General features: G+C 35.3%; 2 protein-coding genes across 4 annotated transcripts; both read left to right on the plus strand.

Annotated features, from left to right (window-relative positions):
• Positions 1 to 5,101: 5,101 nt before the first annotated feature.
• Positions 5,102 to 11,018, plus strand: LOC104905440 (receptor-like serine/threonine-protein kinase At2g45590). Of its 3 annotated transcripts, none has more exons than XM_010693988.4 (2): positions 5,102 to 7,730; positions 10,437 to 11,018. In XM_010693988.4, the coding sequence occupies exons 1-2, from the start codon at positions 5,614 to 5,616 to the stop codon at positions 10,456 to 10,458; spliced, it is 2,139 nt and encodes a 712-aa protein (XP_010692290.2). In that variant the 5' UTR covers positions 5,102 to 5,613; the 3' UTR covers positions 10,459 to 11,018. The 3 variants fall into 3 exon arrangements, with proteins under 3 accessions (XP_010692290.2, XP_019107699.2, XP_010692288.2); XM_019252154.3 differs by lacking the exon at positions 10,437 to 11,018 and adding an exon at positions 9,141 to 9,776; XM_010693986.4 differs by lacking the exon at positions 10,437 to 11,018 and adding an exon at positions 9,161 to 9,776 and having other exon boundaries at positions 5,103 to 7,730.
• A 132-nt stretch (positions 11,019 to 11,150) lies between these two features.
• LOC104905439 (probable carboxylesterase 8) lies at positions 11,151 to 14,681 on the plus strand. The gene is made up of 2 exons (XM_010693984.3): positions 11,151 to 13,356; positions 14,093 to 14,681. Exons 1-2 carry the CDS (start codon positions 12,792 to 12,794, stop codon positions 14,548 to 14,550), a joined length of 1,023 nt encoding a protein of 340 aa, XP_010692286.1. The 5' UTR covers positions 11,151 to 12,791; the 3' UTR covers positions 14,551 to 14,681.

Raw genomic sequence — 14,681 nt, forward strand, 5'->3', positions numbered from 1 at the left:
TTTACAAAATTATTGCATTATCTCAACTACTAAGGACAGTAGGGTTACCTACTAAGCCTAACAAGTGCTTCTCGCGTTGCAGTTTTTAAGGAGAATTAACATAAAACATGCTCTACTAAAGTTGAGCAATCCCAAAAATGTGAGAAATTTTGTGGCCATTGGTATAATATACTTCTATATAAGTATTAGATACATTATTCATTCATTTTTGGAAAATTCGTCCCAAAACATATTTTCTTACACACTTGTATCACTAAAATTCCAAATCTATTTGTTCAATAAGCCTTTCATTTTCTGAAGTTCTACTCACTCTTTGTTTACATTCATTTCTTTTAAATTATCTACTTTTGCTCTATTTTCTATATGGCATAATTTTATTTTTTTTAACTTCCAATACTCTACAGATGGAATCAAGTTTCTCTTTTTTTCTCTTTGAAAAATAACTAAAAGCACATTGGGTGGTCTTTTTTTTCCAACGTTTCTTTAATAGTTCTAACTTAGGAGAACGAAGGACGTAGTACCCTTTGGAAAAAAAAAAATTGTAATACTTTGTTAGCTAATTTCTAGTCCAAAATTGAAATTTCTAAGTTTTGCCTTTTCTTTTAAGTTTTTCTACTTTTGTTTTGGGCTCCTTTTCGGAAATTTGTGGTAAGATGAATTTACTCTGGACTGCTCTCCCACATACTACTCACCTACAGGCCCAACAAGTCATACCATTAAACTCAAAGGTCCTTCCCTCCTTGGTAAAGAAGTTTTAAGTTTTTCTACTTAGACTTTCCACAATTAGACTTTCTACAATTACACTATACATATGACTATATGAGTATATGACCAACTATAACTATACTCCCTCTTAGACGTGCGTGTTGCATATGTAAGACATCGAATTTGTCTCAACTCTCAATGTATATTTTCTTCAACTCAATTTATTTAAGTAATTTTTTACCAATTTAATTTAAGCTGAAAATAAGTTCAAACAAATCGACTGTTGACACGGATTTTCTCCTCCTCCTAGTTTTATTTTCTTCCTTTTTCTTCTCCCTTATGATTTTCAAGGTGTTGCATAATTACAAATAGGAATAACGGGCAAGTAAATGTCAAATATTTTCTTTGAACTCTATTATTTTCTATGTGCTTTTTTTTTTACTCTTATCTGAAGTCTGATGAGTAAGAGAATATAGTATAAATAAATTCTCCCACACCATAATTTCTTGTCATATCCACTATTGTCTTTTAGGTTTTGAAACAACAAAACAGTAACTTCTTGGATCTTAGCTTATTTCCACCATTATTCTCTTTGTTTTTAGTATATGTCATTTGATGAGACTCTTTCTTTCATTCTTTTTTTATTTGCATTTTGCAAATTGCAACAACAGCATCTTTTCTTAGTCAAACACTTATATAATTATGCTACATTACAATCAAGTAGTATGATGAAGAATTGAAGATAGTATCTCACGTACTTAAAATAAAAAAATCTCTAAAGATAACGTGACAAACAAACATGGCCTTATTATGTTTATGCTTCTTCCATTGTAGTATCTTCTGCTCACATGCAAACTGGCACATATTTCCAGTGATATCTTTTTTATTTACTCATTGATACTTAACAATCGTCATAACAAATCAAATAAAAAATATATAACCAAGACAAATGCTAAAATACAAAGGAGGGTTTTACACGCGCTACTTGGAGCGCGTGACAAGACTTTGTGGTGTTTACTATGATAGACTTTTGAGAATTGACCTGTTAAAAAGGAATGGTCACGTGAATTTCAAAAGTCTTCCACCTGCATCTGCATCCTTTCGGAGGGTGAGTCAGACGACACGTAGTATACTGTTATTAATAGTTTCTTATGTATTGATAGGATAATAATAATGTATTTTTTATGAGATTTTTTGATAGGATAATAGAGTGAACGTAAAGCATGTCAGAGAATAAGTTAGGCTTAGTGCCTAATGTTAAGGCACTTAAAAATTAATATAAACAATTATTACTTCTATGAAGCATTTTTTTATAAATACTTTTGTTTTTATTGTAGATCAAAGTCATCTATTTAGTATAGTGACTCTTTTTAAAAAAAAATTAGTAACCTTTCAAAATCTTAAATTACACAATAATTATTATCACTATAGTAACCTTTTTTTGTATAGTCGTTTTTTCTTACATTAGGTTATCATAATGAAACTTTCACTTGTGACATACTCCCTCCGTTTCCTAAAGATCTTCCCACTTATTGTTCCTACAGATACCAAGGAAAATCAAGTTGTGTGGGGCATGGTGTGAGTAAAATAGGAGAGAGAAAGAGGTTAAGATAAATAAACAAATAAAAAGGAATTAAAATAGGAGAGAGAAAGGGAGTAAAATTGAATTAATAATGTAATGGTGGACCATATGATAGTGACATGAGAGGGTAAATAGGGAAATTTGTTTTGCCAAATAAGGAATAAAGCAAAAGAGGGAAGATCTTTTGGAAACACCCTTAAACGAAAAGAGGGAAGATCTTTAGGAAACGGAGGGAGTAGGCCCTATTCTCTTGGTAAAAAAACTAATATGAACCCGGTGCACACTAATTAGGGTGCACCCGATCCATATCACGTGAGTTTATGATAGTATATGTTAAAATGATATAGTGTATATTAAAATGATATAGTGTATATTAAAATGATATAGTGTATGTTAAAGTGATATAGTGTGTGTTAAAATAATGTAATGCATGTTACAATGATATAGTGTATGTTAAAGTGATATAGTGTATGTTACAATGATATAGTGTATGTTAAAGTGATATAGTGTATGTTAAAGTGATATAGTGTGTGTTAAAATAATGTAGTGCATGTTACAATGATATAGTGTATGTTAAAGTGATATAGTGCATGTTACAATGATATAGTGTATGTTAAAGTGATCTAGTGTGTGTTAAAATGATATAGTGTATATTAAAATGATCTAGTGTATGTTAAAGTAATATAGTGTATGTTAAAGTGATATAGTGTATGGTATAATGATATAGTGTATGTTAAAGTGATATAGTGTATGTTAGTATTGTTTAACGGGTCACGTGCCTGGGCCTGGTCCACACTATTTTTAGTGTGAACCGGGTCCACACAAGTCGAGTTGTTCTCTTGGACTTATTTTCAGTTTGTTCAATTTAGTTAGTTTACTCTCATAGTTTTTCATTCAATTCAATTCATCTCAGTTCAGTTCCGTCCAGTTCAATCCAAAAGAACAAGGACTTAGTAACTTTTTTCTTGCATAGTCACACATTACAATATATATTTACCCTCTTTTATATCAACTTTTTTTTATATAGTGATCCTTTTTAAATAAATCACATGAATTAATATTATGTACACATTAATTTAGTGTGGATCAGGTCCATATAGGCTTTTTATAATTTTTTTTGCTTATTTATCCCAAATGGCTAAAAATAATCATCAAATATGCTACATCCGTTTCTCAATACATGTAAAATTTCTTTTTGGCACGAGAGAACCAACCAAGGAGCTGGAGCCTGGAGGAGTGTGTTTGTTTCTTTATTGTTCATCCGATTAGTTTTGCTGGGTATCAAAAGTAAGGGTACATAGGTCTTTAATGCTTAAAATGCATGTATTGTATAACATCTCAAAGAGAAAAATGTTACATGTCTCGAGAAATAGAATTTGTATTTTATGAAATGGTGTATAAATGAAAATAGTACTTATTATTGAAAATTAACAATACTTTATCTATTTTTTTAATTGCATCATTTGTATAAATGAAAATAGTCCTTAGAGATCATCTCGGAAGATTCATTTGCCTCTTCTCTAGCCCAATTCCTTTTGTCGAAATTAATCATGCGGAAGTCCTTGCCATCCACAGGGCTCTCAAAATATCAGCCACAATAGACTACCTCGCGCATTCGAAATTGACAATTGAATCAGACTCCTCTAATGCGGTTAAGTGGTGCAATGAGGATAACAGTGGGCCGTGGAACCTATGCTTCATCATCAATTTTATTAGGAGCTGCATGGTAAAGAGTCATGGAGTCGAGATTCTTTACAAAAGTCGGGAATCAAATGTTGTGGCAGACTCGCTTGCTAAACAAGGCCTTACGCGCATAGACGAATTCATTGCATGGCTATAATGCGAAAAATGAGTTTATTGTATGTTGCTGGATGTTTTGTTGTGAGCTTGCTGTAATGTAAAAGCCACTACCTGAATGGAGTGGACTTGCTCTTATTGTAAGGCTTTTGGAAAGCAATAAAATAAAAATGGCAAACTATAAAATAAAAAAAAATCAACCAACTTTGTTAAACTATCTTGCATTATTATATAAGAAAAACATAGTCAAATTAATTAAACTTGGTCTTATTATATTAATCCCAATACGAAAATTTTAAATATCAAATTTTTATAATATTTATTATATAATTAGAAATATTGACATTCAAATAAGTGTCTCAGTAAAACGTGCAAAAAACACATGGTTCAACTAAAAGAAAGAGGAAGTGTCAATTAAGATCAAAATTTTGGACATTGCATATAAAATGTTGTGCTATTACTTACTTATAGAACTATAGTATTTGAAAATCATCTACCTTTTTACATGATAAAAACCAAATGAGCATATAAGAATAAAAGAACCAATGATCATATTAGTATTTGAAAATCACTTACCCTTTTTACATGATAAAAACTGAAACTAAATGAACATATACAAATAAAAAAACCCAAATATCATAGGATCTAATGGTATGTCTTTTTATCTCCCACATGAGAGACTAACGTTCAAATTTTGAGTGGAAGCAAAATTTTCAATGTTGTGGTGGAGGATTAAGGCTTATGAGGTCTCTGATAAGTGACCATGTGCGAGAGCAGTTCAGATGAAATTTTTCTTACTACGAAATTTCGAAAAGGGCCCCAAAAAATATAAGAATTAAAAATAATGATTGAACAATTGAGTTGTTAAGTAGTTCATATTTCATTTTTAGATAGTCTAAACATGTGAAATTAGAGGTGATGTAAATACCACTATATAAGCACTTTTTGCTCCAAGAGATTGAAAAACAATAAAAGTGTGACAATTTGTCAAAGATAATAGAATTTATGATATATAAAATATAAATTCATTTTTCTAATTTTGTCTAGAGCCAAGAGAGAATTCTAACAAAATAGGATAATGACAAATCCAAATAACAAAATTTTCAGTTAATAGTCAATTCCTTTTCCAAAATATAGTCCAAAATGTAGTGTTAATTTACCCACTTTTTTTTTTTTTAAAAAAAAACCTTCTTTATTCACTTAAAACTCCACCTAAAAAAACAAATTACCACCTAATAAAATAAATCAAGTCAAAACCATCCAAAATCCATCCAAAATCCATTAAATACACTCCTCCACTCTTCCCGCAATATAATACTCCATAGAATCCAATGTTCCGAAACACAAACTAAACCTTCTGCCGTCTGTCATCATTACTCTCCCTGCAACTTCCCGTCACATTAAATTCTCTCACCTCCCTCCAAAAATAAAAATAAAAATAAAAATCACTCTTTTACTCCTTACTTCCAATGACAGAAACTTTCCTATAATACCACTTTCATCACTGGAAGTTTCCTTTATTTACAATCATGCCATCCCGGCAACCTCCATCACCGTCATCGTCACCGTCGTCACTGCAGACTCTCCCTCCTCACCTCATCCCTCTCATCTCCGTCGCCGGCGCCGGAATTTTCTCTCTCATCATAATCATCGTCGTCGTTTACCGGAAACTTAATCTCAGCCGTCGAACAGCTCCGTTGGATGAGGAGAGAGAAACTCACCGGAAAATACAAAATCCGCCGGAGCTCCGGCGATTCTCTTTCTCTCTCCTCCGAAAATCCACCGGAGCTTTTTCTGTATCTCATCGTCTAGGTCAAGGTGGATTTGGTTCCGTTTACCGAGCTACTCTTTCTTCGACAGGTGAAAATGTTGCTGTAAAAGTTATGGAAACTTCTGGAACGATTCAAGGTGAGCGCGAATTTCACAACGAAATTTCGCTCGCGAATCGCGTAATTTCGACCGTTGGTTCGCAGTTTCTTGTGTCAGTCGTAGGGTACTCGTGTTCCGGAGGAGGAATACGGTGTGGTGGTGGTGGAGGTGGAGGAGAGAGAAAGCTTATTGTGTACGAATTGATGGTTAATGGAAGCTTGCAGGAGAAGCTATTGGATTGTAAATGTGTTGAACTTTCTGTATGGAAGAAACGGTATAAGGTAATACTTGATGTAGCAAGAGCACTTTATTATTTGCATTATGATTGTGGACCTACTCCTGTTGTTCATGGTGATGTTAAACCTAGTAATGTGTTGCTTGATGAAAATTTTAATGCGAAACTGGGGGATTTTGGTTTAGCTACTATTTTAGATGAGAATGAGAAGGTTAAGGATGAGGAGGCTAGGGTTTTGGTTGAGATTGATGATGATGATTGTGAGTGTAATGATAATGATAATGATGATGATGTTGTTAAGGTGAAAATTGAGGGGGAGAATGGGTCTATTGTTGAGGAGGAGGTGGAGAGTGAGAGTGTGGTAACGACGGTTGAACGGTCACCGACTGCGGGGAGTAATATGATGGCTTCGCCATCGGATGGGTTCGAGAGAGCGAGTAGTTTGCCGGAGAGTTGGGTGGATAAGATGAGTGTTGAGAGTGGGAAAATTGGGAAGAAGAAGAATGGTGGGGGTTCAGGGAGGGATTATTGGTGGTGGAAACAGGATAATGGGGGTAATGGTGGTGTTGGTGGTGGTGTTGTAGGGTCTGAGTCGGGGAGAGTGAAGGATTATGTGATGGAGTGGATTGGGAGTGAGATTAAGAAGGAAAGACCTAAGAGCTCTGATTTGATTGGAGGAAGTGGTTCTGGTTTGACTTGTAATGATGGTGGTGATGTTAAAGTTGAGGGAAAGAAGCAAAAGAAGAAGAGGATGGATTGGTGGCGGGTTTCGATGGATGAGGATAAGTTTAGGAAGAAGAGGGAAAAGAATAGGAGGCCTAGGGAGTGGTGGAAGGAGGAGTTCTGTGAGGAGCTGACTAAGAAGAGTAAAGGCGACAAGAAGAAGAAAAAGACGGGGGTGAAATCGAGTGGTGGGAGTGAATTGTGGTGGCAAAGGGATGAGGATTTTGTTGCCCCTGAGAGGAAGAAGAGGAGGAAAAGTAGGGGTAGCTTAGGAAGCATTGATTGGTGGTTAGATGGTTTGAGCGGTGAGCTTCGGGGTGGCCGGAGAAATAGTCAAGATTGGGCGAGTGGCGATGTACCAAAAAGTGGTGGGATTAGTAGCACACCTAGTATGAGAGGCACTGTGTGTTATATTGCCCCTGAGTATGGTGGTGGTGGACAGGTATCAGAAAAATGTGATGTGTACAGTTTTGGTGTTTTAGTATTGGTCATCATTTCGGGTCGCCGGCCGTTGCAAGTAATGGCTTCCCCAATGTCGGTATTCGAGAGGGCTAATTTGGTTTCCTGGGCTAGACAGTTGGCTTACAATGGGAAGCTATTGGATCTTGTAGACTCCTTAATTGAGTCATTAGATAAAGATCAAGCAATGCTATGTATCACAATCGCACTCCTCTGTTTACAGAGATCACCATGTAAACGGCCTAATATGAAAGAGATTGTAGAAATGCTAACAGGCGAGGCCGAGCCACCCCACTTGCCGTTCGAATTCTCTCCATCACCGCCTTCAAATTTCCCCTTCAAGTCAAGGAAGAAGGCTCGGTGAGTTTTCGCTTGTTTTTACTGAAAGTACTGTTTATTTTTAATCTAATGTTGATTATCATTAATTGACAGTAGAATGTACTATTGTTGTGTATGAGTATGACAACTTTTAATGTAGTCATCTTCTGTAGATATTAATGCGACGAAATTGAGAAAAGGTGGAAAATCTTCCTTAAATTCAGTCCATAACATTTACTTTGCTGTTTTGCTGTTAGCAATGTTCTTGTGTATGTTGCTAATAAAGTACTAATCTCATTGAAAAAATTGACCTCTATCTGAAAGCCATGATTAGGGGTTGATTTTCAATCCTTGACTCTGATAAATAGTGATTATGCCATGCATAATTGTGATTTATGAGTGTTAAAGTTACTGCCTTTCACTTTCCAAGTGGTTAGGACACAATCATCGAGCACATATCTTTTAGTGCAGGAGGAGTTGTAATTGAGTAACCTGCTTTTTTATACTCCTATAACAAAATAGATTGGGCCCTGAAATATTGTCTTTTATCTTCTGTTTGATAACCTTTAGAAAGCAAGCATATGTATCCCTTGTGCTAAATTGTCATTCATGTTGGTTAATTAGTTCATTTCTTGGTCCCACATTTGCTTTCTTAGATGATTGTAAAGGTCCTATTCTTGTTCATTAGCGTAAACTTAAAGCTTTAATCTATTTCAGGTTTTAGTCAAAAGATGAAACTTGTGATGGATTCTAAAATTACAACTGGACATACAAAATAATTCTAGAAATTTTATTTTTTAGCATTTTATATGTGGCGGCAACTGCTGATGAAAATCGATTGTAGCTACTCTTGTTAGCATTTTTTTTTGATCTTTTTCTAATTTGCAGGAGAGCAAAAAAAAAAGTTTGAACGTAAATGAACGAACATTAACATTATTCATAAAAATTGTGTTCATTTTTCGTTTCTGCTTTTCCCTACTGATTCTGTTGACTACATCGATGCATAAATTGTAAAAAGAATACTATTAAGTTGGTGCATATGTGCTAAACGTTAATCCTGAAAGGGGCATATTGCTTGTCAATTAGTTCTTGATGGTTGATGCTGCTAAGTAGTTGAGTTGAAGGGTACTCTTGTCTGCTTGGTAACTAATGTTGTGAGTTGATACTTTGATTAGATGAGCGACCTTATTAGGGATAAACTTTTCTTCTTGTCTTTTTGGGATCCTTGCCCTCCCTTCCTACCCTTGTCTTGTACCTCCAAGTGAGGTAGAATCCTTAAGTTGCTCTATACGTTTCCTCTCACTATGGCCAGGCTGGCGAACTGAGTCAGGAGTGAAATTCCTACTCGAATCATTGTGTTTGGCTGTTTGCTTGTGGATTGAGGGATTTTTTTTTTGGGGGGGGGGTGATATGTTTGCTCTTTTTCGTACACTATTCTTATTTCCTCCTTAGGTCAGTTTTTTTATTGGTAGGAACGGGGAAGGAAGTGTGCGATGGTGATTGATGTGGGACTGTGGGCAGAGCATCTTTTAAGATGTTTATAAGGAGACCATTGCTTGGTAGACCTGGTTGTTGTGCAGGCTGGATCGGGCAATAGCGGGTCACCTTGTATCAAAATTTCAGCAACAAAGATGAAGTGCTATGATCTCTATTTTGAGGAAAACAGAGGAAGCTATAATCTCATGTAGTCCTTCCTGTATTCTTGATCTTGATCCTATTAGGGGAATTTATGTCTCTCTAGAGGGATTAGGATCAGGTTCTGCATATTGTTCTCTGCCTATACTATTTCTTGGCCTGACAGACAAGGGAAACAATTAGATTTCAGTGGAAGATCCCGGTGATACGACAACAATTTAAGGATTGACCTCGCTCTATCTCCTTTGAATTGTTGTCGCATGATTGCGATCATCTGATCTTCGATGCACCTAATAGATTCTTTTTAATGGCAAGCCATCATGTGGTGAGGCCTTGTAAGCGAACTCGTTTGTGCAACCAACCAGCTGTAGTTACAGTTGCTTCCTTTATCCTATGAATTTGGGGTGAATTTTCGCAACTTTGATAATATTAATGTCACACACTAAAATGCCATTGGAATTGTTACAGGAAGATAATATGGTATGCAAATTTTCAAGACTTTATATTGCTTACATCCTTGCAAATTTTTACGTAAATGAACGAACATTAACATAATTCATAAGAATTTTATGTTTACTGTTGACTGTTACCTCAAGTTTCTTCATTTTTCGTTTCTGCTTTTCCCTACTGACTCTGTGACTACATCGATGCATAAATTGTAAAAAGAATACTATTCAGTTGGTGCATATGTGCTAAACGTTAATCCTGAAAGGGGCATATTGCTTAATTGTTATGGTTATGCTGCTAAGTAGTTGAGTTGAAGGGTACTCTTGTCTGCTTGGTAACTAATGTTGTGAGTTGATACTTTGATTAGATGAACGACCTTATTAGGGATAAACTTTTCTTCTTGTCTTTTTGGGATCCTTACCCTCCCTACCCTTGTCTTGTACCTCCAAGTGAGGTAGAATCCTTAAGTTGCTCTATACGTTTCCTCTCACTATGGCCAGGCTGGCGAACTGAGTCAGGAGCGAAATTCTTACTCGAACCATTGTGTTTGGCTGTTTGCTTGTGGATTGAGGGATTTTTTTTTTTTTTTGGGGGGGGGGGTGATATGTTTGCTTTTTTTCGTACACTATTCTTATTTCCTCCTTAGGTCAGTTTTTCTATTGGTAGGAACGGGGAAGGAAGTGTGTGATGGTGATTGATGTGATACTGTGGGCAGAGCATCTTTTAAGATTTATAAGGAGACCATTGCTTGGTAGACCTGGTTGTTGTGCAGGCTGGGCAATAGCGGGTCACCTTGTATCAAAATTTCAGCAACAAAGATGAAGTGCTATGATCTCTATTTTGATGAAAACAGAGGAAGCTATAATCTCATGTAGTCCTTCCTGTATTCTTGATCTTGATCCTATTAGGGGAATCTATGTCTCTCTAGAGGGATTAGGATCAGGTTCTGCATATTGTTCTCTGCCTATACTATTTCTTGGCCTGACAGACAAGGCAAACAATTAGATTTGAGTGGAAGATCCCGGTGATACGACAACAATTCAAGGATTGACGTCGCTCTATCTCCTTTGAATCTTTGTCGCATGATTGCGATCATCTGATCTTAGGTGCACCTAATAGATTCTTTTTAATGGCAAGCCATCATGTGGTGAGGCCTTGTAAGTGAACTCTTTTGTGCAACCAACCAGCGTAGTTGCAGTTGCTTCCTTTGTCCTAAGAATTTTGGGATAAATCTTCTCAACTTTGATATATTTAATGTCAGTCTAAAATGCCATTGGGATTCTTACAGGAAGATAATATGGTATGCAAATTTTCAAGACTTTATGCCATGGAACTGTTATAATTTCAAAATAAAATTATAACTCTTAAATAAAATGATACGGTTAAAGCTATAGTATGTTGTGATGGTTGTAGTCAAACTTGACATTCTTTAGAGACATAAGACTCTAAGAGTACTTCAAACTGGACTTGTTTACCCATGTTTAAAAATTGAATGTTTCTCATAATCATACTCACTTCATAGAAGTAGTTCATACAGATACAGTAGTAGAATATTGCATGTTCAATTTGGGTCCAAATTCAAACTCTAGTCCTTTAGAGCTTGTACTTCAGGAAACATAAACATTGGACGGGACCTTTAAATTTTGCAACTTAGGCACTCTCTTTGGACTTATTTTGTTCAATTTGTCGCCGTTCAGTTCAGCCCAGTTCAATTTCTCGTCGTTTTGTTCAGTTTCTGTTTTTCCCAATTCAAATAAAACGGAGCCTTAAATTATTATCATATCATACGAAGTATAACTTACTACTAGCACTTAATTTCTGCTAGTAGTACTTACCAAGTGAGAAGGTGGAAGGTAAACTAGGCAGACCAGACGTGATATTTTCTGGCAGTGACAGTACTTTAACGGGAAACTAATAAATTGAGTGAACTGTAAAAGCCTGAAAGAGAGATGGGGAGGTTGTTGAGCTTTGATTACAGAATGCGACATTCAACTACGCAATTATTATAGATCTTCCTAAGCTGTTGAGATTTTTCACATTCAAGTTACCAAGGAAGACGCAATCTAGGAAAGATAGTCTGTACTAGTATCATTTATGTGTGCCAAATCTTCCCCTTCACCATCGAGTTCATTCATAATAGTGATTTAGATGTCTCATTTTCGAATTTGTCATCACTTTTTGATATATCTTTGTTCACGTAGTTCATAATTGAGTCTATATTTGTACAATTATTCAGTAATGTCTTTTTTATTATGGGAAGTTTTTTGGTATCGTCGTTTTATAATTCATAGTTTAGTAGTTTATCGGTTTCAAATTGTCAATGCATATTTTTATTCATTAATATCTCTAATACCTTGTAGGTAAAAAATATAAAAAGTTGATATTTTGAATGTATATGTTGAGACAAATTTAACAAGATATCAAATGACTACTATATTTTTCTTTATGTTAAACAAGAGTATTTGATTTGTGAATAGTACAAAAGTCAAACCGTGTCAAGTAATGTAGAAAGTATTTCTTTTGATCGATTGATTAATACATAATAATGAGGTTCCGCTACATTAGCTCTCAACTTGCACTCATACTTGAAGTAGTTATATTCAATGAAAACTCTATTTGGCTAAATTTTACTTCTAAGTAGCTAAACATAAGATGAAGTTGTAGACTCTAATAAAACGCAAAATTACATTAGCGCTTCCATTGTACTCATTTGATTAAAAAAAATATAGCTAATTCAAAATTTAGTCAAATAGTCGCACTCATTCTTAAATTATCAATTTATCACATAAGAGATACCCTAGATACTAGAGTAAGTGTGAGGTGGCTCATTCAATTCACCGCGCAGAAAGTTAGTTATACACTTATACCTATCTTTTAGCACAATGCCCATTATGTGGCACATCTCCTTCCAACCTACCTTTCATCCAACCTCTTTTTAAAAACTAACTTCAACACATTCACATTCACATTTACACTTGAAAATTCCCATCTTTTTTTTTTACATCCTTTTCAAATACATCAATGGATCCCTACAAATTCCTAAAAATATCTCCAAACCCAGATGGAACCATCACTAGACTTACCCCAACCATCTTAGTACCCACTACTGAACAAGAACAACAACAACAACAACAACAAGATGATAATAACAACATTGTATCTCAAAATCCTCGGATAATTTCTAAGGATGTACCCCTTAATCCGAGCAAGAAAACCTTTGTGCGTATTTTCCGACCTGCAGAAGTACCTTCAAGTTCAAGTAACAAGCTTCCAGTTATTATCTACTATCATGGAGGTGGTTTTGTGTTTTACTCTGCTGGTACAGTGTTCTTCCATGAGTCATGTAATCGCATGTCTGAAGCCATTCCTGCTGTTGTTATCTCTGTTGATTATCGCTTGGCGCCGGAGTATCGGCTGCCTGCTGCTTATGATGATGCCATTGAGGCTATCTTGTGGGTGCGAGACCAAGCTTTGAGTTGTGCTAATGGTGGTGGTGGTGGTGATCCTTGGTTGAGAGAGTGTGCTGATTTTGGTCGTTGTTTTCTTATGGGTAGTAGCTCTGGTGGCAATATTACTTACCATGCAGGTACAAATTCTTGTTATGTGTTTCTGATAATCATGAAAAGTCCATATTGTGAAAACATGTTGATGTCTTGATCCCCACACAAATTCAAAGAAAGAACAAGAGAATGAACATATAGAACATATGAATTACTATTGTCACACTCACAGCTATTAGCTAATATTCCCTCCGTCGTTTAATATAGATTGCGGAAAAAAAATTATAATAGCTCTCGAATGTGTGACGTTTTTCTCTGTAATATCATATTTTTAACACTAAATTATAACTTGTACTTGTGATAATATATCATCAGTCTCAAATTATATATCATCTTTATTTTATTAATTTAACGACACATTGTCTGGATTCAACAACTAGTTAGACATAGGGAAAATTTTAACTTACTTAGCAATTCATTACACGTTTGAATGGGTGGGATAAACTATAAATCACTATATGGTCCAAAATGCGAGCATTATATTCGCTATCTACAAATTTGACCATATGTCCATATCGTTCACAATTTTATGGAATTATCACACAATGACACAACATAAATCAATCCTTGTTAATTTTTTTAAGATAAGGAAAAGACGTCCTAACCGGCCCCAAACTTCACACAGACACACAGGTCAACTCAGCCCGGATTTGCAGGCAATCCTTGCTAATTGCTATAACCTTTATTTATAAAAATTTGATTATTTCTCCAACATATATATATTATCATCTAATATGATAACGATTGCATGTATATATGCAGGATTACGTGCATTAGATGATGATCTAACACCAATGAAAATCCAAGGGCTAATAATAAATCAAGCCTATTTTGGAGGAATAGATAGGACAGATTCAGAATTAAGGCTGATTGAGGATAAAATCGTCCCATTACCAGCTAATGATGTGATGTGGTCACTTGCCCTGCCCGTAGGTGCTGACCGTAACCATGAATTCTGCAATCCAATGGCTCAGAACACCCACAGTGAGAAGATCGGACGGTTGCCAAGGTGTCTAATTAATGGCTATGGAGGGGACCCACTTGTGGATAGACAGAAGGAATTTACTAAGATGCTGGAGTCACGTGGAGTGCACGTGGTGTCTTGTTTTGATGAAGGTGGTTTTCATGCTGTGGAGTTATTTGAGCCTCCAAGAGCTCAAGCTTTGGTTGATAAAATTAAGGAATTTATTGGGTCCACTTCTCCAAGATCCACAATTTAGGATTTACAAAAATTTAGCATGATTTTATAGCTTATTACTCTTTTATTTTAATATTAATCTTGATGTTATTATTTAAAAATCACTTGGTCTAAATACTCTATGAAATTTAAATGAAGCATTTTTATGCATTA

This window comes from Beta vulgaris, chromosome 1, assembly GCF_026745355.1.
Source record: "Beta vulgaris subsp. vulgaris cultivar EL10 chromosome 1, EL10.2, whole genome shotgun sequence".
Taxonomy (NCBI): domain Eukaryota; kingdom Viridiplantae; phylum Streptophyta; class Magnoliopsida; order Caryophyllales; family Amaranthaceae; genus Beta; species Beta vulgaris.